This window comes from Apteryx rowi, unplaced genomic scaffold (genome assembly GCF_003343035.1).
Source record: "Apteryx rowi isolate R43461 unplaced genomic scaffold, aptRow1 scaffold_84, whole genome shotgun sequence".
Lineage (NCBI taxonomy): Eukaryota > Metazoa > Chordata > Aves > Apterygiformes > Apterygidae > Apteryx > Apteryx rowi.
In genome coordinates, this window is record NW_020451138.1 from 1,701,865 (window position 1) to 1,727,862 (window position 25,998).

General features: G+C 39.1%; 1 protein-coding gene across 2 annotated transcripts in view; it reads right to left on the minus strand.

Annotated features, from left to right (window-relative positions):
* Positions 1-18,102, minus strand: part of ASRGL1 (asparaginase like 1) — a 21,310-nt gene extending 3,208 nt beyond the window's left edge. Inside the window, exons 1-6 of one of the 2 annotated variants that reach the window (XM_026089993.1) lie at positions 18,028-18,102; positions 16,813-17,027; positions 11,659-11,801; positions 6,539-6,693; positions 3,090-3,208; positions 1,129-1,239 (exon numbers count right to left, since the gene is read on the minus strand). In XM_026089993.1, the coding sequence (XP_025945778.1) occupies positions 1,129-1,239; positions 3,090-3,208; positions 6,539-6,693; positions 11,659-11,801; positions 16,813-16,999 (715 nt within the window). In that variant the 5' untranslated portion in view covers positions 17,000-17,027; positions 18,028-18,102. Of the gene's footprint in view, positions 1-1,128; positions 1,240-3,089; positions 3,209-6,538; positions 6,694-11,658; positions 11,802-16,812; positions 17,028-17,655; positions 17,954-18,027 lie in introns of those variants that run through there. The other variant, XM_026089992.1, reaches the window with a different exon arrangement.
* Between the last annotated feature and the right edge of the window lie 7,896 nt (positions 18,103-25,998).

Here is a 25,998-nt window from a genome sequence, read left to right on the forward strand (position 1 = left end):
ACAGGCTGTGGGCTGACCTGCTGGAAAGCAGCTCTGCAGAAAAGGACCTTGGGAGTCCTGGTGGACAGCAAGGTAACCATGAGCCAGCAGTGTGCTCTTGTGGCCAAGAAGACCAATGAGTATCCTGGGCTGCACTAGGAAGATCATTGCCTGCAGATCAAGGGCGGTGATCCTCCCTCTCCGCTCAGCCCTGCTGAGGCCACACCTGGAGTGCTAGGTCCAGTTCTGCACTCCCCACTACGAGAGAGATATGGAGCTACTGGCGTGAGTCCAGTGAAGGGCTATGAACATGATGAAGGGACTGGAGCATCTCTCCTATGAGGAGAGGCTGAGAGAGCTGGGACTCTTCAGCCTGGAGAAGAGAAGGCTGAAAGGGGATCTTATCAATGTGTACAAGTATCTGAAGGGAGGGTGTCAAGAGGATGGGGCCAGACTCTTTTCAGTGATGCCCAGCAACAGGACACGAGGCAACGGGCACAAACTGAAACACAGAMAGTTCCATCTGAACATGAGGAAAWACTTYTTCACTGTGAGGKTGACAGAGCACTGGCACAGGTTGCCCAGAGAGGTTGTGGAGTCTCCTTCTCTGGAGATATTCAAAAGCCGCCTGGATGCAATCCTGTGCAATGTGCTCTAGGTGACCCTGCTTGAGCAGGGGGGTTGGACTAGATGATCTCCCGAGGTCCCTTCCAAACTCAACCATTCTGTGATGCTTTGATTCTTTTCTCTCTAACCTTCCCCCATTCCCTCCTTAAAAATGTCTTTACTTGCTTTCTATTTCTTTGTTCACAAAAATCACAGTTTCAAATTGGAAAAAAAACTTTCTTAAAGAAAGCTTCAGTTAAACATGACAGAGTAGACAATATCATCTTTCAACATACATTGATATAAGACATGATTAAACATCAAGCAGCATAGATATTTCTGCCCATTTAAGGCTACATTAGCTTTATTAATACTTCAGGGGTTTTTTGCTTGTTTGTTTTTAAGAGAGATAGTCCAACCACATACTTCCGGGAACCACTCTTTGGACAACTGCTCTATAATRATGGTACATAAACGTAAACCTGTCGTTAGGCAACATTTCCCATCCTCCGTATTTTAGCTTACAGGAAGTTTGGAATATACCTTGCTCCATGTGATAGAGGATCAGTCGGGCTAAGACCACTTTCATAATGCTCTCCCCATGTCCTGTGGTTGAAGCGGCACCAGAATAGTTGTCAGCATAGCCTCCACTTCCTTTTCAGAGAAAAAAGGTAATATTCTGTAATACAATTTACAAGCTCTGCATTATTTAAAAAAGGTACCTAACATTTCTTCCTAATGGTATGGAAGTTCTGTTCACTTCTGGGAGCAGTGTCAACAACTGACTCCTTTCTCATTTCTGCCTCACAATTTCAACAGTAGAAAGTATAACAGAAATCAGCAACAGCAGGATGAAGTCAGGTGTCAAGTTAAGAGAGCTGGAAGAGTAGTGATCTGCTTGGAGCAGGAGAAGCAGGAGCAGGCCAGAGCTTCACAGGGTGGGCATAAATATTTTCCAGAACAGCAAGGGACAGTGTTTTGAGAATCAGCAGAATAGCAATGGGATGCAGAAAGCCAGGTCAGACAACATCACTACTCAGAAAGATATGAAGGAAATGAAGACGTAGGTGAATTGACCAATGTTTGTGGGGGACTTATCTGCAAAGGCAAAAGCAGATGAGATTTGAAGAGCCTGGGCCCTGGCGGAGCATTATGAAGCACCCCTGAAGAAATCCTAACTCCTCATCTCAAGCAGGGTGTTTCTTCTGCCAAACTCATTCCTCTCTTTTCTCATCCCTGTTTTTCAGGCACATTCCACACCCTGTTCTCCACCAAGCTTCCGCTTGCCCAACACCCCTGCTTCTAGCACATCTCCAAAGAAAAATATTTCCCAGGAGTGCAGGGAGGAGCTTACCATGGGATTATATGGATAAACAAGGTAGTGGGTGAGGGGAAAGAGGCCAACCAGAACAATGAAAGATTCTTCCCTCTCCTGCTTTCCTCATCTGATAGCCCCCTTCCAACAGATCCCAATTTACACGTGAAAAACATTGCCACGATAAGTCTGTCAACTCCCTTTTCAAATTGCATATGGGCAAGAGGCTGTGATAGTTAAAAGCATCACTAGCTTTTCCTGTATCCAGTTCTGCAGACCTCTAGTAAGGGCAAAAGTTGCAAGCAACAGTACTCAGTGAGAAGGCTGCAATCAAAAATGAAGTTCAAAAATCACTCTCAAAATGCAGAGGCTACCAGAATATCAGTAACTCGGTGTGAGAAAAAGCTAGTATTAGCTCTATGATAATAATGAGCTGCCAACAGCAGTGCTGAGTTTGGAACACATTTTACTAAAAATAATTATTTCCCAAACCCCAACTCCATGGTAGAACCCTGAAGCAATCAAAAGGCAAGTCTGAACCATGAGAGGAACAAGCCTGGGGAAAGGATTTCAAGTGTCTTTTTATACTTGGATAAGAGATCTCTTAAAATATTTCCTTTATTCCACACCACATCTATTAGGTTCTGACGCAGTCTTATCTGGGCTCTCCAAGAACAGGAATTTACTCAAAGTTGCCAGTCATTTTAGACTTTTGGTTCACTGGTATAATGAAACCGCAGTAATTACAATTACACCTACTTTCCTAAGTATCAAGAAAAAAGTATTTTAGTGCAGAACAGGCTACATTTTTGACTTAACTGTGAGCATGGAATAAGGATAAAATTATTAGAATGCACAGAAAGGGGACACACACACACAAAAAAAAAATCAGACCTAAATGGTATTATTACGGAAGGGTGGAGAACAACAAATTCCCATCCCCATTCTCCCAGATCAAAGTAGTGTTGGAGGATGATGATGCCAACTCACCTCTACTCCTACTCCCTACCTGCAGTCTCCATGTTGCATTAAGGAGCTAGAGTTTTGATATATTTGAATGTTAGAACACGTTTTATATGTACTAATATTTATGTTTCAATTTACTGATAGAAGCAAGAATGTATGCAATGTGTTTTTTTTTAAATGAGATACCTCCAAAAAACAAGAGGGAAGTCCCCACACCCCATACCTATGCATGCTGTGTCACCAACACGGCCAATCAGTTTATTAGAGAGTCCTCCAGTAGATGTTGCACAAGCTACATTTCCTTCACTGTCTAGAGCAACAGCACCGACTGTTCCCAGGTCTCTGCCAAGAAAAACAGTTCACAAAATCAGGTAGAATTAAAGCATACATGCCAAAGCACGCTGCATCTATTTTCCAGGTAGCTTTAAAACAGAAAAAAAATCACTGCAAATTACAGTGTGAAAAAGTTTGATCTACACTCATGATAAAGCCATTTTTACCATGCTTTTCATTACAAAACACACTATCTTTTTAACCAACAAGCAATACGTAACAATTCTGACAGCTTTATAATTAATAACACAGAAAACACKCTTGTTTTTTTGATCTGTCTGATCTCCCCTATGACTTTACCTTTACAGCATGGAAACTTCCACTTGGGGAGGAAAAAAAAACAAAACAAAAATACCCCACAGGGCAGGAATATTTCTAGCCATTAGAGTTCTGGAGTAGGTTTTTTTTGCATATGACACCTGACACACAACTTTCCCCTGCACAGTAACTCAAAGATGCAAGAATTGTCTCCACYGTCTCAAAGGGAGATTAACTTGAATTATTAATAGGAATGCATGTAAACAGGTAAATACAGAAAGAGAGAGCAAAGTTGTTATGAATCCATTGAATTGTTTCCTTCCTGTTCCTCCTCCTTCTTCTTCCTTATCCCCCTAAATGTCTGAATGTCACAAAATGGAAAGGTTATTTATGTGCCTTTCAACTAGTATTTCATAATGCATCATTAATATGTATTTTCCTACTTGGCTACAAAGTACAAAGAATCTTGGGGTTTAAATCACTTGGCCAGTAGAATCTGTTTGAGCTGCACACCAGCTTAAAAATCTTCATGCACTGAAGAGGAAAAAAAGAAAAGTCTCAACAATTACTTGATTTCTTCAGCACAGAAAAGTCAGTTGTAAGAGGCTACTTAAAAACAATTTGTATAGTAGAGAGAGGGCAAGAGAGTGTGAGAAAGGCTATTGTAACTTACTGTAACAGTTATTGATTGAGAAGCAATACAGTATCAAGAAGCAAGAGTCTGAGTGTCTGTCTGCATATTCCAATCTTGGTAATTCATGTCATGACATAAAATAGTATCTAGTTAGGAGAGATGTATTCAAAATATCTAAATCCCTCCACAAAGGAGAAGACTTTGTACTGATCCTTCAAGGAACTGCCCAACAGGTGCCGGAATGAGAATACCTTTGGAAGTTGTCTGGGCATTGGTGAGGGTCTTTAATTAGCTTTGATTTTGGGAGGTTATGTCAGGCAAAGTCTTTGTACATCATGAAACCCACAATTAATCTTGCAGGAAATCAACTTCCAGTTCCTTCCTGCTTATGTAAAATATTATACTGCCAGTCCCTACGCTTCATTCACAGCAAATCAAAGTTGACTGATGAATCACACACCTTACAGACTGCTCTGACATTTACGTGAAGATGGACCTCATCTCAAACTGATATGATGCTGCAGATGGGCTTCCCACCCATCCATCTGTTACAGATCTTTGGAATGAGAGACTGAAGATAAAACAAACCACACCTTATTCTCAGCAAAAGGGGTACAAGATGTCATTTTGTACATGCAATGGAAACATAAACCTTTAACATATTCTCAGAAATATGCTCTCAATATTCATATTTGGTGAATCAATGCAGGTTTATAACCAGCAGAAGACAAAGGTCTCTTCTGGAGGCACCAAACTTCTGCTTGGAAAGCCATGAACCCATAAGATTTACAATACAGTCAACTGATACATTATTAGGACCTGAGGACTGACAGTGAAGTACACACCAACCTTCAGCTTCCCAGTATGATCTCATATTATGTTGTCTCTAATAAATAATACTTTCACTTTCTGCCCATTCACCTCAGGCAGGTTTCTGCATAATCACTGTGGACACAACGAGGAAAAAGAACTTTCTACACACAGTACAGTAACAAATGACCTAACAAAGAGACCCGTTTTCAACTCTGAGTTTGTGCTGATGTTTGTGGGCACTGGTTATCAGAAAAAGAACATGGTGACTAAGACGACAAAATTCTCAAGCCCCTCAGAAATACACAAGCCTTCCAGTATCAGAAGGCAGATCAAGACAGTGCTGAAATTGAAGATGCCTAACACTATTATAAATGAGAGGGGTTTTTAAGCAGTTATGCAGAATGAATGGAGACTCAGATACAATGTCGTTCCAACTTACATATGAGAGAGTGGGGGCTACTCCATCCTCAAAATTCTTGAGAATGAATTACACCACACAGTCCTTGATAGACAATGTATCAAAAAACTTGTGTCATACACAAGATGAACTGATAACTTTGATCAAGGAACAACCTCACTTTGGTCTTGTGAATTTGTTTTTCTTTCTAGCAGTTTATCAGAAGTAACATATAATTTGTTTTTTGTGGTCCCATTTCATGGATTTTAATTAACACACCCACAGAAGAAATTTCCTCTTTCTGATCTACAAATTCTTCATCTCTTATTCCCTCATTACTACTACTTCACAGAACAGACAAGCAACAGTATGTAACACAGTATTTTCCTATGCCACAACCACTGCCATAAAAATGGAAGCTTAAAACAGTAATTTATGTCTATCTCACCAAGGTAGAAAAAATATTTTTGATACTTGATGATTTTTCTTCTTTTCACCTCCACTCCACCTTCCTGTGCCAGGTTTGCTTATTTTTCAAATGACATTCATTTTTTGGTTTCTAATACAATCCAATTACATACATATCAACATCCACCACTATACTGAACTTATTGGTCTAGTTTTTCTTCTCCCCACTATAAACAGCCATACCAGTACTCAGAAGGTCCTACTGGCCAAACTCAGATGCAGTTTAACTATCTAATCCAGTTTAAAGAGACACCTGAACATTTACTTTCCAAAATCAGCTTTAAAAAAAAATATTATATACATATATATATATTTTGCATAGATAATGGCTGTTTTAAAATGTGGACTGTAGATTTTTTTCTTAACCACAGTTCTTCTATGGTAAATAACTACACCTCCTTGTTTGTTAAAGCTGCTCTAGGCACTTCTGTATCTGGCGATTTTAAGAGCAATAACAAGTTCTAATTTTGTCCGCCATTAATGCCACAAAACCCACGCTAAGTCAAAGCGAGCAACAATCTTCCTTCTTGAGCATTAAGAAGTTTGTTCATTAAGCTCCAGTTACTTACACAAAACAAATACACTGAAGATTTGATGTTTCATCACTTTCACTGAGGACATACTCTGAAGACAGTATCAAATCATGTATCAATCAGAACTGAAGCATTCTCAAATCTGAAAACAACCGTACAAATTCTGTTTTTTCAGACCAACAGCACAAACTAGTTATCTGTATTTAAAAACAAAACATATTTTATGAGAACCCTACTTCTGAAACTCTTCAGGGTTGGAATCTGGCTCAAGGTTCTTCTTCCATCTCTCCTGGGATCTTTCAGTTATGAGTTTCTCCTCTGGAATCTCAGGAACACCCATGGCCTGAGCAAACAGGTGTGCACCTTGGTCAGTCAGCAGCACGTGTTTCGTCTGGGGAAGGCAGAAAAGAAGTTCACTGACAGTATTTGTCTTGTATGAGCAATTCTGTATAATCACTCTTCATTTAAAAATATGTATCTAAAGAACATTCCAGATTTGGTTTTATTTTTAAACTTCGATTTCTATGCCTATCTCCTCTTCCACTAGAAGAATGTTACAGCTTTCCACAACAAGCCTTCAGCATTAGTAAAACAGAATTACATTCATTTATTTAATATTGGCTATAGCAGGAAAAGGAAAATTGGTAAGTTTGCTCTTTTTGCTAATTTGCATGCAACTTCTTTGTATCATTTTCAGGCAATCACCAAGTCATTACTTGTTTAGACAACTGGTTTGTCCAGTTAACTAAGAGATCTAGAATGACTTTAATCAGAAGAAGAGAATGGTAAATAAATCCCTGCTTTGGTCAAAGTAACTACACCTTGTAGGAGTAAAATAACAAAAAGATTTAAATATCATACGCTAAAGTGTTTTTTAACATCAGCTGAATCATTTTATTTATAATACTTCCCTTACTAGCTGCTGCTCTTATGGACCCTGAATTTCATATTTATGAATAGAATATTGTTCTCAGATTTCACAAAAAGATCACTTGCTCTCTTCTAACAATATTTAGATTTGCAGAAGTTCCATTTTGATCCCTTTATTCAGCAATGCACTTACTTGATCTTAAGTCAACAGCCTTAGTTAAATCCGTGCTTCAAAGTCTGTATGCCTTAATTTTTATTTTACAGAAACTTGCCAAACAGATTTGATTCATTAGTCCTTCTACTTTATTAGGAGTTCTAAAATCTCATTTAGTTTTTTGTTTTTTTTAAATAAGCGTCCAAAAATAAGCATCAACTTCTTATACCAGTGCACAGCCATAATTGTTCAAAGTGGCAAAAGCTTTTGGAAGAGTAGTGGTCTAATGATATCGTACAAAGTTATTTCAGAGCATAGCAGCTCACTTAAGGCCTTAAGACCTTATAGCACGGCACACAGGTACCAGCTTAGGTCCAAAAAGTAGAACTGCATGATGTTGGAAGCAGTCATGTGTCAGACAGCCAGGCTTATAAGCCCTGCAGAGCATCGCAGTGGCATGTACACTGCTTCTCCTTCTAAAGCTAGGATGCCAGAAATTTCAGTATTTCTGTGTCATGCTGGATTCTGCAGAACAATTATAGTCTCAAAGCTTCGCACTAAGATGCTGCAGGCCATCAACTTCTGTGGCTTTCTAAAGCAATGACCAGCAATCACTACTACGAGCAAGCCACAGCATTGCATTTTTGTGAAGGACTGAAGACTCGAGCAGATCCTCTTCCCAAACCACAGATACTGAGCTCTGCCTCAGCCTAACACAGTCTCTGCTCTAACGTTCTCAAACTTTTATACAAACAAGAAATGTGAATACACTTTAAACCCACTCCTGAATGGTCATTCACATATGCGGTAGCCCTAATGGCAAATATTTAAAAACATTTAAATATCTTTTTCTTCCAAGTTAAGTCTTTACTTCATGACAGCACTGCTATACAGAACAAGACTAAGGGTTACAAGGAAAAAGTTGTCTGTATGTTTGAAAGAGGGGACAACAATACTACATAGTAAGAGACATTACCAAACAATAAAAGATCTACCTATTTCTGACAAAGCTGAAGTGTTCTTGGACTTGGAACAGAACTTCTTCGTGCAATACTGCCCCCCTCTGCCACTGTAACTAAACCACCAGAGGCACATGATTCAATACTGCAAATTTTATTTTTAGAAAATACCACTGAACTTTTCTTTTTGACTTTATATATATCAGAAGGCCATCTCCTCCATCACTTACTTGCTTCAGGAATAGAGACTTAATACTATTCTTTAAAAAAAAAAATTATTTAAACTTTAAGTGTTCCCTCCAATATGCACATTCTGATAACACGCCTACCCATGAGGTCCACAAACAAGAAATATTTGCATATAGAGGAATAAGCTTCGGTGATAGTTTTTTGCAGTCCTCACTGGGAAAAGTTATTGAGGGAGAAGTCAATTTGTTTTTCCTTCAATGTATACTGTTCATCAAAAGAGTGGGTAGAACATTGTCAAACAAACACAAAAGCATATTTATCTCATCCTTCTTCTACAGCTTCATGAATACATTTGCTAACTTTAAGTGCCTAATTTTTTCTGGGACACATTTATGCAAAGTAGTCCAAAAAGACAAAAAGAGGCCTGAATAAGAAACAACAAATGATAGCAAGTTTCATTAATTTTATGGCACATGGGGAGGAAAAAGACCCTCAAGCTTTTGCACTTGCCTGGAATTCAGACCAAAATGCTGTTTATTTAACAATCCTGGCATCACACAGAACACAGCAAAAGTTAGCACCTTTGTGTTAAGGAGCCCATGTTTTACATTAAGTTCTCCTTTGTCTAATTTAAAGAGCTGGGTGATTCAGTAGGAGAAAATGTATACACAGGCAGCTCATGCATTGCATCGAAGCCCTGTTCCAATGTTCACGAGATCCACCCAATAAATGCGTTGGGGAAGAGCAGGGATTACCTGCCCCATTGGAAAAAAAAAAAAAAGCCCTTTCAGTGCATCATGTTTTTGTTCACTGCAAACAGTAATGATTTCACAGGAATTTAATTGCTTTCTCAAGGATTTGTTGGATTAGTTAGTTAATGAACTAAGCCCTTTGTCTCTAGAGACTGGTATGTTCAATATTTTAGTCAGTCATGAATGGCAATTATTCTGGTGCCCTCCTTTCTTCTACACCATGGATTTGGACAAGTTTGAGCCCAGTGATGGTGTGACAGCCTACAAAATACACATGTGCAGCAAAATTTTAAGGAGTTACTTTAACCAGCAGATGGAGCCCCTATTGTTCCACAAAAGGAACATAAACACAGATAATTACAAGAGGTGCTTTTTGTTGGTGGTGGTGTTTTTTGTTTTTTCTTTAAACATGCTCAGGACCCCATGAAAACTCCAACCTCATCATCTAAAGGTCACTGAGTTCAAAGTATTTTCTAATTCCATACCTAACTTTCTTCTTCCCTTGTTCCCTCTTCCCCCAAGGAAAAGAAATACTATATATGGAAAAGGCTTTCATTTATTTAATAGAATATTTTCCTTTAGCTGTTATCTTCTGTGAACAGGGTATCCATTAAAACAACACGTGCAATGTCAGAAGAAAATTAGGTTTATCCACAGTAAAACACAACAAATAAAATGCACTCTGGAAAGTACTGTGAAATAGCCTGGGTTGGTGTYCCATAATTCCTACCTAAGATCAACAAAAGAGCAACATCAGGTATTCCAATTTGTAATATCTACCACAGAAGCTGCAAAAACTTACCTTAAGATACATCAAGCAGTTCATGCTAACATATATATTTGATCTTTATTGTCAACGCAGAATTCCTGGCATCCAGGCAAACAGCAATACATTTTACCACAAAATGAAAGTGCTTCTCATTTCGTGTTTTTAGAGCCATACAATTATGTTTGGTCCTATACAGTTGGATTTTACTATTTTATTTCAAATTTAGCCTCAACATTTTGAGCACTAGAAGTGTCATACAATGCCAAGACAGACCTCATTATACATGACAAGGACATAGGAAAGTTTTTTGGTTTGGGGTTTTTTTTTGGGGGGGGGGGCAGGGGTTGGTTGTTTTTTTGTGTGTTTTTAAATGCTTTGGGATGTTATTTTCTCAAAAAAAATTTCTGCTGCTTTGACTTTATTCTTGTTGACTTAAATGGGATTTCATCATTAGAGGATGGAGACCAAATCAGTGAATTCGGAACATGAACTGAACAATGGCATTAAAAGAAATGATTTACAGAAAAAGAAAAAAAAAAATTTTTCCCCCCAGCATCCTAAAAGAGATGCCTCCCCTGAACCTCCACCTATATTCTCCAATTACAAAGCATCTGGTCTTGTGAAGCTGTCTACCAATTATACCCACTTATTTGTCCTGGTTAAACAGGATAAATCCCACATAAAGGGACAAAAAGTTTATTCATCACAAATTTAAACATTGTTTTCTGGTAGGTACACATTTTAAAAAAATCTGTATTAATTATTTTACTGAAAAGTTCTGCTTTTAAAAACAGAACTACCCTCCAATTAATGGCAAAAATAATTCTTACATCCTTTGAAAGCCTCTGAGGACAAGCTGCATTTAAATCTTCTTTATAGATTAGAAAAAGAGGTTTTGTTTTCTCAAAAGTCACTTTGAAAGGTTAAAGAAACATAAATCCCCTTTGTTAATAAGTGTTCTTGCAAATACAATCCCTTTTCAACCACAGTGTAGCTGCACTAGCAGGATAAAAAATGCACACACCAGAAATGGTGCAAAYTTTTTGATCACAATCAGAGTCCAGTTATGGTAAAACAGATGCACATATCACACATATCATCTGAACTATAGCAATTGCACCATTTCTGAAAAACAAGAGAAATCTRCTGTGGCAGATGGTAAGAGGGAATTCTTAGGGGAGTAACATGGGATTGATTTTTATGTAGAAAGTAGGGCTAGTAGTAATCATTTTGCTGCCCTGACTGGTAAGTTTGATTCTCTTTAAATCTTGTCACTGTCATATAGTGCTAGCGTTACCTTCAAAAAACCAAAAAACAACAAAAAAACCAACCCCCCCCCCCCCCCCCCCACACACCCCACCAAAACTTTCAACACTAGCTATGGCGCTGCAGAAGACTGACATGCCTGGATCAATTTCTCCTTGAACTTCCAATTGCATGTCACAACTGAGGTTTTCTTAGAATGTTACTTTTAATCAGCACTTAAACACTTAAAATAGAAGTTCTTTATGGTCATGACCATAGTTTCCAAACACTATCACCCACTTCTGCCTTCTTTCCCAATTTAAAGTACTACACAAACATCATCAACAAGGTGTATCAATATACTGGATRAAGTCCTAAGGGAAAGAAAGTTTCATATGCAAGTACACATTCAGCATACCTTTTCCATGACAAGTCGAGCAATTTTTATTGGGTTTGCTACACATTTAACTGCAGATACTGCTCCTGAGGCTAGATTTTTTCCATCCATAATAATGGCATCCATTTCTACTTCACCTTTTTCATTTAGAACTGATCCACAGCCTAAAGACAAGAGAGAAAAAAAAAGACCAAACACACCAGGGAAGAAAGAGAAAAAGAAGAAAGTTATTAAGAGCTAACCATCACACGATTCAATTATTAGACATTATCAAGCAGGCTTTCTCTTCCCCAGTTTGTCTTCTGACTTACTGAGAGTGACTACCTCCTGATTATAAAAAGAATTGCAGAAACRCTGCCAAGTATGGTTATACTTGGCAAAACCCAGTGCCATTAACAGAAGTCTCACATGGTACAATGACTACTTAAAAATGAAGGGTTCTTTTTTATTCTTTTATTAGATGGAAAACGCACTTGTGACTCAAATGCAAATCATTAATTCAGTATATGCAATGCCATTAGTGTAATCCCATCTGAAATGGTATATTAGGTATAAAAGATAAAGTGATAAACAGTCATAAACAGGACTCTCTGTCCCCCAAATCACTTTATGTGCACATAAAGCTATTTTACCTTTATATTTTTTCCAACAGTAGGATACAACACAACCCAGCAAAATAGTTTAGGGTTCGATCCTATCAGGAGATTAGTATCTCACTAACAGTCCAAGAAATTGTTGAAATTGATAGAGCAGAATAAAAGGCTAAAGCATCCACTCACTAGTGTACCAAAAACTTGAAATACCAAGTTCTTCATTGCCAAATAAAAACAGCAGAYGAAGGAATTAAAAAAAATAAAAAAAATCAAGTAATAAAATGCTGGGTAGTTATTTTCTTCTATAATTATCAGTGCTATCACTAACCTAATCTAAAATTAATGAGATTCAAAATGAGATAATGCAAACAGTTCTTTTTTTTTTTTAAATAATGCCAATAACTGTACCACAGGAGAATGGTAAGTTGTAGGTGATCAAGTGCACAAGTCTTGCTAATAGTAATAGAGAAGACTAAACATAACAACAAGTAAAAAAAAATCCTGGTAGACTCACTCTAACCCAGGTAGAAAGACTTGAAGACTATGCAAAGCTAAAACAGTTTTTTATTCTGTTAAACCAACATTATAGCAAGTCAGAAACCATTGTTAACAACTGTTGACATGAGACTTACATTCAGGTCTGAAATACACTGGTACAGAAAGTTCAATCCTCTGTTACACAAGGCAACAAAATCCTGTAATCCTCCTCCTGTAATCTTCAAAATCCCCCCCCCAACTCACACACACCTGAACTCTGCCCCAAAAAGTTATTTTTTGCCCCTCTCCAAAAGCAAAAACCATTCCAGAGTTCAGTCCTGCATCATTCAGAACCTGCTAATTTCTGGACTACTCTGATCTACGGAGAGCTTATAGGCAACTTCCTTGTGCCCCCTGTGCTAACATCATTCTTCTGGTTTCTCCCTTATTCTGATGCAAGGAATAAGTCTTTATTATTTTTTTAGATAAGCCATGTCACAACATGCTTAGTTCCCTCTCACAAGGTAGCCCATCATCTTGAAATTCCCACTAGAACTAGAAGCCTCCTCAGACACCAGTGACCAGAGGCATGGCTCCAGAGGAAGTCCTACCAGTCCCTTTCAAGACTGCATTTATAGAAATCCGTACGTACTGCAGATCTCTCAGGGAACATATCTTTGGATTTCATTCACYGTGATTAATCATCTGTGTCAGGCATCCACCTCCTGTAAATTAACATACATAGAACTGAGCTTCCTCTTTCTTGCTAAATGAAAGGGGTCCTTCCCTTTCCCAAAGCTTAAATAAGCTACTCCTGTCATATCCTGAGCAGAAAACTGTTGGAGAGTTCATCTGGCTGAAGGTAGCTGCCTACAAAAGGCTCTTTTTATAGAGAGACAGGCACCCTCAAAGCACAGTTCATCCCACTTGTCTTAGAGATCTACCTAGACCTATCTGCTGATGACAATGAAAGTTGGTACAACAAGGCAAAGCTAGATACAAAACTTTTGTTTAGCGGAGGTAGCACAAATCCCTCCTTCTGCAGTTACAAATGCCTCCTGGCTGGTTACCAGTGTGCTTCCAGATCAGCCTGTCTTTTCACCTGCCTTCCAGCATGACAGGTGAGGCCTACCTGCCTCTGAGGATACTATGTAATTGCAGCAGCACTGGGGGGGGGGGGAGGTTGGCTCAGTTATGAGCCAAGGGCAGGGGAACAAAGCAGAAACACATAGAGGGAAAATCTAAGGGACCACAAATAACGAATGCATCTGGCATTTTCCAAATTACTGCAAGGATGCTTGGAACATTACCCCAATTCCCTCTATCTACAGACTACACCGTAGCTAAGTCCAGCAAAAAAGCTAAGAAGGAAAGAGTGTGCAAGGACCATTGTACCGGAATGACGTTTCTTGTATCTGAAGGACACAGACTAAGCTAGTTAATACTGCTAATCATTAGAGATGGGGCATGAAGGAAAGAGTGCCACGGTCACTTCCTCACCACAAGCAGAACTCGATGACTTTATTGTAAGTTATATGCTGCACAACTCACTAAGACGGTAATTTCAGAAGACAGTATAGCTTCTGAGCCCCAACACCAAGCCTACATGGAGATGCAACTAAAGTACAGCTGAACCCTATTTGAAAAGGGACATAGCTTGATCCTTATGTGCACGCTTCGCAATCTTTCTTGTTGCCTCTTAGCAATGTCCATGTTTTTCTAGAAACATTACAATAAAACTGCTTTTTCTTTTACAGAGATAAATGCCACATGGCAAGTTTTAAACAGCCACTCCAATCAGGGCCCTCTTCACATAGCTTTCAGCTCATCCTCTCCAACTACTGAGAGCAGCTGTATCTAATGAGCATTAACACAGTTAGATGTATACATAAGTGATTACAAGACTACTTGCCATTTAGATCAAAATAGTCAAACTTGAACAAGGGCATAAGGTTCACAAGGCCACAGTTTAAACAAGCGTTGCTAAAAATTGCTCATTTAATATATTACAAACAAGGTATAAATATTGAATTATTAAAACAAAGAATAAGTTGGAGTAAATGCCCTTAGACAAAAAAAAAGCTTATTTTCCATCAAGGATAAACATGACCTCATACCATGAAAAAGGCTGTCAAATACACATATCGCACTTCATACGTTAAGTTATAACTAACGGTCACTGGATATGGTAGAGACTAAGGTCCTATCCGCAAATGATACAATCATTTCTAAATGAGCATACATGGCTCGCAACTGTCAGTTCAATTACTGAACTCAGAGAGAGGCTGGAATTCTTGCTCTGGTGAAAGAAGGTAGCTTGGAAGTGCCTGCCCAGCCTTTCCTCCCACAACACCAGAAACAAATCAGAAATAGAGGTGGAGCAGAAGCCAGTGAAAATGTCTCCAGATGAAGAACCAAATCAATGCTCCATAAAAAGGAAAACATTGTCATGTGTCATTGCACCCCTTTTCACCCATTTCCCAAAGCTCAGCATGGCTCAAAAAAAGCAACACTAGTGACAAGATCCCAAATGAAGGGTTAAAAAAAATAAATAAAAAAAACTCATATTCAAAACACAGATTACTGCTACTTATTGTGCTTCTGCTTACCAGGAAAAGTGTACAAATCCTCAGGCTGTTGTGTACAAGTTAAATGAGCCTAAGCAGACCATTATAAAGTAGGCTTTCACCACAGAGAAAGTCACACAGAGCTAAAATATGTTTCCAGTCTAAATAACTTTGCTTTACAGAATCATCAAAACCAATGTATAACAAACCAAGAAAGTATGCGATCGTTTTCATGGAATGATTAAGGAAGAGATGCAAAGAATCTTTACACTTAAATTTATACTGAAATTACTTCCACATCAACAACTGGACACCTAATATCAAAGAGAACTCCATTGAAGTCAGAGATGTTCCTCAAGAATAAGGGATTTTTCCTATCCTGAAGCAGTTGATGTTTTTAAAACAATAAATCTAAATTGTCTGGCCAGAGGAGATATTTTGAGACATACCCCAGGAAGTATGATGAGCTAAAGGCCAAATAGGTACTGATTTACTGACCTAAGCGATACAAAGTTCTAAAGGTTAGTGACAGATTTAGAGAATGGGTAAAGAGAACTATAAGTTAATATGCTAAGTTATAAGCCAGGAGAGAACACAAGCCTGATGTTAATTATATAATAGCCTCATAGCACACATCACACCTCCAAGTCTGCTTCACGATTCTCCTCTAAAATGCAAGAGGTTCAACCCCAGTCACAAACAATATAACTTTAAGTAAAATCTTTCCCTCACCCCCAATTACAAGGTGAGAAGAAACAAGTGAATCTCTGCAAACAGAATGTCCACATTACAAATAAGCACACTATCTAAAATGCCGAACACTGACAAGTCTTTTTCATGTTCATTACTGACATACCTTGGTGGGGGTGGGGAAATATTTCCCACTGAAATTCATCAAAACAATAAACCTGAGGTCATATAAAAAGGAGAAAAATACTAGAAAATACAAACACATTATTTGTTACGAAGTTCAGTTTAATACCTTTAATGTATGAATTCAATTACATACCGTTATTACATTATTTTTTGTAATATTATTTACCAAAGTACTAATTGCAAGCATTATTTTTTTTTTTTCCCCCCAAGAACAGCCTTCCTCAGTCAATAGGTAAAGGCCAAACATTAAGGCTCAAATTTTGCTCAAAGCTATGTTCAAGCGATTTAAATATGAACATTAACTATACATATACTCCATTAAGGAATCCATGTCTTGAAGACACCACACAGTAATAGAACATTTACAGAACAGTAATATTGCAGTACCAGAATGAAACAGCAGGTATAAAATGTCTGAAAACTGAGAAAGATTAATTCATCTGCCTAAGCGTGCTCACAGGAAAGTACTATACATACCTTATTTCCCTGTATAATAAAATAGCATGGTATTTGTAATGCAAATATTTACTCCACTGCAATGTGCACAATTAAAAGAAAACACAAGTCAGCATTTTCAGAATTAGCATGACAAAACATTTTAAATGCCTAATGATTCTAAATCCATTTAATTCTTGATAACAATAACATTCTTGAAAAGTTACCTGCATTGAAATGAGGATCATCTTCCATGGATCGTACTGCCTCCTCAACTGCATCCAAGGCAGTGCCTCCTCGTTTCAGGATCCCATAACCTCGCAGCACAGCTCTGACAACCCCAGAGCGACATGCTTTTTCTTGTTCTTTAAAGATCCGGCCAGCTCCACCGTGCACCACGATGACAGGCTTCATCCTGCCAAATTCCTGCTGAGCCTTTCAGCTGTACAAACAGGCAACTCKTAGTTAGCTTGTTGGAAGCAAGAATCTTTAGCATTCATTCCCTTCTAYGTGGAAAAAACCCTTCAGACAAATTCAACGGATATACTCAGTTTGACTTCAACAATTTTACCTTTCAGAACGCTGAGTGTTCATGTGAATGAGCTCCTATTAGATATTCAGATCCCAACTGGATGAGGCCCAAGCAACTTGATGCAACTTTGAGGTCAGCCCTGCTTTGAGCAGGAGGCTGGACTAGGTGACCTCTAAAAGGGCCCTTCCAACCTAAATTATTCTATGATTTTGTGRTTTAGCCTGAATCCTGTTTGGAGATATAATTACTTTAGAAGTTACGCAGAAACAAGCATTTGAGTCTTGAACCTGCTAACTGATCTTCAGGTTAGATGAATAGCTCCATTATTCAAATACAATAATTAAAAACATAGACAAAGAAAAGGTACCGGCCCAGCCTGAGTTAATAGTTTAACTAACTACACTGCTTAGACTTCAAACCTCTGACCCCCGGCAACACTTTGTACTTTGCCCAGAAAAGCGAGACGTTAAAACCAGGTAGTTATCAGTTTGTTTTTATTGCTCATTGCCTCCTGTGAGCAACAAGAGCGCCCACGCACCTCTGGTGACGGCATTCAAGTTTTTGTTTCCACACAGAGGCAGAGAAGTGATCCGATCTCGCCCTGAATCCAGGGCACGGAGCAGGTGAAGCTCTTCACACGGCACCAGTTCCTCAGCGCCAGCTATCTTCACTGCGGGGCTACCACACGCCGCCTGAGGAACCAGCTCAAACGAGCTCACCGCGTTACCGCGCCCGGCCTTGCCCAGCTCTGCTGCCGCTCTCCTCGGCGGCGGCGCAACCCCCGAAACCCTCCCAAGGGCCGGCTCAGCCCCGCCGCCCCGCGCCCCTTGGTGGGGAGCGGAGCCCCAGCCCCAGGCCTCCGCCCGCCCGCCGCGCCCCTCCGCAGCCCCGCGGCGGACCCACGACTCACAGGCGAGCGGCGGCGGCTCCGGGCGGGCAGAGGGCGGCGCGGCGGGCGGCTCCACCCCCCGCCGCGCCGCTGAAGGGAGCCCGCCCTCAAGGGACATGGCGCCGCGGAGCCGTGCCCCCAGTTAAGATGGCCGCCCAGGGCCGCGCGCGCCCATACGCCGGAAGCGYCATCGCTCACGCTCTGCCCGCTCCCTGCCACTGACGCGGCCGCGGCGCTGCCCCCTGAGCGAGGCCTGGGCCATAAGGGGCCGCGCCGTGGGTGTCCAGAAATAAAACGCTCGTGTAGCGGTGTAAGCTGAGGCAGCTGCACTGGCTGCCGCAGCAGTCTGCTCCCACCTTTCCCGCTCCCACCATGTGAGGTGTGTGAGGCGGTGCCTGTCTCACCCTGCTGCCGCAGGCGGGCGGGGGCCGGGGCTGCCCCCAAACCTCGGGAGACGCCAAGCGGCCCCGAGGCCCGTGGCAACYCCCGAGGCCCGCGGCGGCCCCCGAGCGGGAAGGCGGTCTGTGCGGCCGCTGCCTGTGGACATGAAGGTTTCCACGCGCTGCTCCGTTCTGCGGTGATGTAACTGGCTTCGTTTCCTCTTAGTGATGTACCTTTTTATATCAGATATTACACTGCCTTTAATTTCCTCGTCGCTTGCCACCGCTTGATTTCTCCTCGAGTTAAATTAGAAAAATGCCACCTCTTCCGCAGGTCGGCACCAAACGATACATCCCATCAGCCCTTCCTTCTGCTCTCCTTTCAACAGGCTGGGCGTATTTATTTTCAAAGTTCAAACTGTGTGAGTGTGTGCAAATCGAAACTAGGTATAATCATGAAGGTGACCGAATCTTGTAAGGACACATATCATATCTGAGTCTTAAACTCATCTTGAAACACACCAGCTGCCAAATAAGTTATATATGTCCTTTCAGATCCTAGATGGATAACAAAAGAAATAAGCTTGCTATTTTTTTAATAATAGGCAGCTGGTGGAACAAGTACTTGTTTGCTATAAAAAGAATCACTTTAAAAAAATCTTCCAAGAAAGAAAAATATTTGAAAAATAGAGTTTAAAAGTTGATTCTAAAAAAAAATCATTTCCAAAGTTCCTTATCTTTATGGTAAAAAATATAAGCAAGAATTTCCCCAAATTTTTGCAAACTACTTGGCCAGCAGCCAGCTTTCTGTCCTTCACTGTTCCTGTTTAGTTCACCAGCCTCTTTGCTTCTTCCTTTCCTCCTTCATGTTGCTCTAGGCTAGGTTCCTGGGAGACCAATAAGTGCAATCTGCTCTGGACACACTATGAGTTGAGCTGACACGACTGTGGAGAGCAAAAGAACAAGGATTTATGGCAATACACAGTCACTCAATTTAAGATCTGTCTTGATCCTGGATGTCAGTTTAAAATGAATTAGTGTGGTTTAATTAGAAGGAACTACACTGGATGGGTTTTCATTGTTATTGATAGGATTAACAAAGAGACAGAAATTTAAGTTTTATATATGAATTATTAAAGAGCACCTCTGTTTTTTAATAAAATATATATCTTGCTTTTAGAGGTAGTGTCAAAACAGGAAACTCCTACTAATTGGATAAAATAGTTTAGAAGAATTATTTAAATTGTTTGCGTGGATAACTGAACACTAAACTGATATAGTACCTTAAATTGAAGTATTAATGTTAGCCTAACACAGTCATGATTCAGACCAAAACAAGTGTGTCACTTAATAGAACTGTTATATCATGTTGGCTTGAGTCCTGTGTGTAAACAAATACTGAATCTGTTTCTACATCAATTTAGTTGAAGTTATACTTGCACAACCAAAAAGAATTTGAACTCCTGAGGCAGGATTTTTCCTTGTCAGGACAAACAAACAAGTCAGTACAAACTTAGGCTGTCATTTACCTGTTCTAATTTATTACAAGTGCATATCTGTAATACAAGTATATGCAAGTAATAAAAATACAAGTGTCATACAAGTATTGCAAGTGTATACTTTAAAACAGAATCAGCCATCCAATGCAAATTGAGGTATATTGCACTCCCCTTTTCAGAATTTCTGTGAAACAGCTGAACAGATTTTTAGCCAGGCAATAGACTCAGCCAAGATGTTGTTTTTAGCTCCGGCTTTGTCATTGTCTGCTCTGAGCCCCTTTCCAGTTCTGGTCAAATCATTTTATGTTCTTTTTTTTTTTTTCAAGCCAAGTCACAGTCAGTTTCCAGATTAACACCAGAACAACAAAGGGATTACCAGCACTGCCTGGAGGGAACCACCATGAATTTCTACCTTATCATGTGTTGCCAATAAGGTAAAAGCAATTTTTCAATATATCACCCCTTATGAGTCAGCACTGAACTGCTTTCTGCCTATTTCGTTGGGAGACGGTGGTCTTTTAAACCTTTTTGTAGAGATAGCCTGTATAGCAGCATAATCCACTTCAATTAACGTTTCTTTCGTATCTTTTCTACTGCTATTGCATTAGAAAAATACTGTATATTGAAGAGTGGAATTAGGCAGAGTAAGCAAGTATACTGACAAAAATGTCCCACAGAAGTTGTTGAAGATGAATTTAATGAGATTCTGTATAAATAAATGCTATGAAAACCCACAGAACCTACTAGAGAGTATTATTTTTAGTTTTATAATTATTATTTAGAATTTTTAATTCAATCTATTCAATTCTATAACAGGAATCTCTCCTAAAATTATGTAAAAATTTTTAAAATAAATTTCTTTAGAAACCTATTGACTTCATTCTTGCTAATTTTCTTATGAGAGCTTTGCATATTGTAATTGCCATAGAAGCAACTTTAAAAATATACAGAATAAATTAGTTCTTTTGCATGTGCAGCTTTGTGGAGATAAGCTTTCTCGCTTGTAAGCTGAATGTGATACACTTGAAAGAGGTGGGAATGTGTTACAGTAAGTAAGGCCTAGAGGGCTGAAGCTGGGGGAGTAAATCATCTTACCACGTATGACTAGAGGATGTGTGTGTGCGAGAACAGCTAAATATCATAGTGTCTACCCTGCATCTCAGATGACTAAAATATCGCTATAATTATGCCTTCATTTTCCCACAGAACCCATATAAATAAGGACATGCCTTCCTGTCTAGAGTAAGAATTCCCCTAGAATCTCACTGAAGTTTTAATTGTGGGAAATAGCAAAGAAAATAAAATACATTGTAAAAGTAACTCTTTTACAATGTACACATAGTGAGTCTTTTTTGGGTAAATATTTATGTATGGATTGTCTTCATAAACTATATGAAGATCTTGATAAAATGATGTAGAACAGAAAGCAGTGTTCTGTATTTTATTATTACTTGAATTCTCAGGCCATACAGAGAYGATCAAGATTAAGGCTTCTTGGGTATGTGTCACAAACATGCAGAAACACAATACTAATTCAAAAAGTCTGCAAACATGAAACTCACTTTTTACATGTGGACAGAACTGTCATACCAAGATCACTGCAGCATTAGGATGCTCAGGTCATGCTCTGCAAAAGCCTATGCATGTTGAATAACTTCATTCACATGCATAGTTCGATTAAGTCTGTAAACCACTTCATACCATGTGCTGTGCTGCTGTTTATAAAAGATGGGAAATCCAGTTCTTCTGAGAATCAGTTTATTTTTAAAATGTAAATTACAATATTTCTTAAATTTTCTTTCAGATAATCAGTAGTGAAATATGCATCAGTTGGTATGGTATTCGCTCAAATACATTTCTAATGAACCCAGATTTTTTAATTTGTATGTTGAATAGATTAGCTGGAAATATCTTCTTGGGGGAATGGGCTAGAATCACAAATGGCAATGACAGTTTCTCCCCTTCTACCTAGAAGTTAAATAGAGACTGGTTCATTTTCCTCCTTTGAGGAGATTTTAACCCACAACATCTGTGCATTTCCATAATACGTAAAACTAATACAGAGAGTATTCAGGGGCACAGTGATCTCTGTCTCTCGTATCAATATTGTTTTTGTATATGTTTGTATATGTATATGTTTTTAATGACACTAGAACTCAAGTGTCTTTCATGTAGCAGATTACCCAAAACAGGAAGTTATAGCATGTTATTGCTCACAGTATTGAAGTGTGTTATATGCAGTGGAATGGTCCTAAAGGAGAGCCTGAAGCAGGCAGCTCTAGAAGAATACTGTATGCTGGAAAGAGGGCAAAGCAGCATACAATACAATATTGGTAGTCGGGAAATCTCAATTCAAATCCTAGGTTTGAATCAAGCACAGAGTGTGTTTGAATAGTTTTCAAAGCTAAACTTTAAGAATGATCCTGGTGGTTCCTATCTGTGTGTGATGTGTGTATACAAGAAATGGAAGGTCTCAATTAAACTCCCTGCTTTGCTGAAGGGCACATTCTAAGCGAGAGTCCTAAACACATGTCAATCAAAGTGTAAAACTGATTACTGGCAGAAACCTAAATTAGAACTCGTCATTTTCCTTTCCTTTTTTGCCTGTTGTTATTGCAATATAAGAGCCCTGAAACTGTGTTGCATTCTTGTCATTGCTCTTCTGAAAAAACATATTCATCTATCACCTTTGTGCTTTTGAAATCCTTCTCACAGTCTAGAAAGTCTATAAAYTCCAGCCTGCTCCATTCTAATCACTTTACCTTCAAATTAGGCAGGATCAAGTTCAATTTTTTGAAGCTATTTTCAATTCTTTTACTGTTTATTCAAAGCTTTACTTTTCCTCTGTGAAACCTTTTTAGTCATTCTTATTTGGTTAATCTGTGTAGTACATATGAGCAAATATTRAAAAACCTACATCTGACAGAAGTACATCTGACAGAAGTTTACACATGTTCCCAACAAGTGCAGGGAATTTGTGGATCAATCAGTTCAGAGAAGACAGCACCCTCAGAGCTGGCAAAAGTACTACTTGTTTTGGTCCAGCTCCACTCCCAAGCATAAAACACTTGTAAACTCTGTAGCAATCTCAACAACTGAAAGCACTTAAAAATCCAAGATTTAGAATGTATTTCTCTTACTTGTCTCTCATATTTATTTCATCCTTAAATTTTGATTAAATTGGGAAAAAAGTGTAGTTCTGTTTATTCTTAATGATGTACATTTAACATGCTAAACTCTGTAATTAAAAGAGAGCTTGTAACTTAGCTTAGCCCATGTTTTAGGCAAAACCATCTTTATCTTTTAAAATACGATAGAATATGTTTGCTTAAATATTACTTGAGATAAGGTCTCAAATTTAAGAACATTGCAGGAATTATTAGGTAATTTTATAATACACTTCAGCAGTTCACAAGGCTCAATCTCAGTATTTTGTCATGTATGTAATCTTACCAAGGGCCATAGGASTAATGGACTGTAGACAGTTTCCACAGTGAGGATTTTAGGAGGAAGTCCAAAGTTTAAAGGCTTTGTTGATGTATAGGACAGCAAGGGGGGAAAAGATAGCATAGTTCTTTCAAAATAATTCAGAGAGGCTTTTTCTGTCTGCGGGTTGGAGGAAAAAGAAAAATAATAAAATGACAGATGAAAATCTGTTGAAGTTGTTTCTTTCTCCAGAACTTCTTGTCGCACCACTGTGCAGATGTGTAGTGACCCTAAACGCAGTATATCACAGAATGCAACAAATGAAGAGGCATCAGTAGGGCAGATACATGCTGGGTGTCACAGTACTTGAAGGATGAAATGAGAATAAAATGAAACTGTAAGTTGGAGCACGTTGTTGTGGAATTAAAGTAGTTAATTTTTAGTAACTTAAAGGCTTTAATGGAGCTACCAAGTAAAGCAGAGAATCCTTGAACTCCTGTGTTGGATCTAAGACTCCATCTTAAGATTCAAAAGGGTGTAGTGATCCTTACTGGAAGAAACTTGTACGGCAAGGAGCTAGTGACCCACATAGCAGCGGCCCAGCGCAGGCGCAGACCCCGGCAGTAACGCGCTGTGCTGCACGGACAGCTTGGCCTTCGGGCCTCTTTTGTGCTGCACATATCCCTGGGCTGCGGGGTAAACTTCAGCGGCTAAATGTAACAGAGGCGCCTGCAGGCAGCTCCTGCTCGGCACCAGTAATTACACCACCTGCCTGTCCTACCCTCTCTCTGAAAGTCAAGCAACAAGTTCTCCCGGGAGCATCCTTTTTTCTGACTGACAGTGGAAATGATGGATAGAACTGGTTTCTTTTGAGAAAATCCTGTAGGGGCTCAAAAGACCCAAATGGGGTAAACTTTCCACGGATGGGATCTGCACAGTGTGCTGTGCCCTCACGCGAGGCCTGTTTGCTGCTGCACAACCCGGGGTTCCCAGCAGCTGAAGGGAGGTAGGAGTATCTGTGCTGATCCTCTTTTTCTGTATAGTGTTAGCTCTAACAAATGGCATTTTAAGTGGTACATTATGTAGTCTGAGTGCCTTTCTTTCTGAGATCATGAGCCAGCACCTCTTGGTGCAAAACAAACTGGAAGGTAACTTTCCTGTATGTGACTTGTCCAGTGAGTTTATAAGAAAAAGAAACTCCAAAGAAACTTAGTAAATGCAGCTCCACGGGCTTTAACTGAGAGGGTCATCATCATTACCTGCAGTTGACACTGTGGAGGTGGTTTAATTTTGCAGAAAGGTAAGCAGGGAAAAATTAAGCTTTAGAAGTTTGCTAGGCGTAAGTACATTACATTGCAGGTATGTTTATATATAGAAGTTACTCTGTTACCAGGAGGGTTATAACGACCTCGTGTTTCAGTTAGAAAGGAACATAAACACATGATATTCTTGCTTAGTTCAAATGTTTGGATTATTTGTTAGAATTGTTTTCATATGTAATGAAGTACAAAGCTGGKATATAACGGTAGTAGAACCATGGAAATTTAAGTGATGAAGTTAGTTGGATGGAAGTGATTTATGTAGTCAATAAAAAGTATATCCCAATGTGGTAATTAAGGTTAAGAAATACTTAGAAAAAGTATATGCAAAGTACATAAAATAAGATTCAAAGGCATGTTTAGAAAGGTGATTGTCCAGAATTTTCTTCAATTTATTTCTTCAGAAAACTTCTTTTTTTCTGTACCGCTTTGCTGCTGCCAGGCTGGTTTTGAGCAAGCGTCTGTTTTTTTTTTTGATAATAAAGAATTATATCTCTGCCTCTTAACTTCTACCTAACTTCTACCTACTTCTAAATATAAATTAATAGAATATCTGTACTACTCTAGTAGTCAGAAATGAACCTAGCAAAACTTACAAAAAAGACATCATTGTGTTTGTAGAGTTTTATGTGGAAAATAGCTATAAAGGAAACATCAAAAAGTAAGGTGTTCATTTGGAAAACGTGGCCTTTTATTTCTCTTCTATCCCTGAGTCAGGTTCTCAATTCAGTTTCTCTCAATTTCAGTTTTCAGTGCTGTTGCATATCAGTCTAAAAGTCTGAATTTTGGATGTGTTTTTTAAAATGTTGACCCCAAAATATACAGAATGGTATGATACCACACAAGCTAGGCCATGAATAGCATACTGATAGGAAATTCTGATGTATAAATTAAAGGAGTCGGTTGTAAGGTTGGTGGCAGGAAAAACAAGCAGGGAAGAGGAGAGGTATATTTTAAAATGAGTATGATAAATGAGATAGCTAATTGATGTCTGTCTCTTATGTCAAGAAAGATTATAAGAGAGACTTGAGGTCAGATTGCTCAAAGATGATGTTATAAATGCAATGTAGCAGGTGATAAGATTTGTGAGAAATTTTGGAGCAAGCTGTGGGAGGATTCTGAAAACAAAATGCACATTTAAATCGACAGTGATATGAATGGGAAACCAATGGAATTGTTTAAAAGTGGGAGCACTATGGTAACTTTCTTCTCAAACATGGGAAAGAAAGCAGTGATGTTCTGCCTGAGCTGCAATACAGAATGCAAGCATTTTGTGAGGTCTTGGGGAATAATTTAAGACCAGAAATACAGAGAATTTTGTAGTGCCTGTTATGCTGATCCCAGGTGGAGGAAATTGTTTACTTTGGT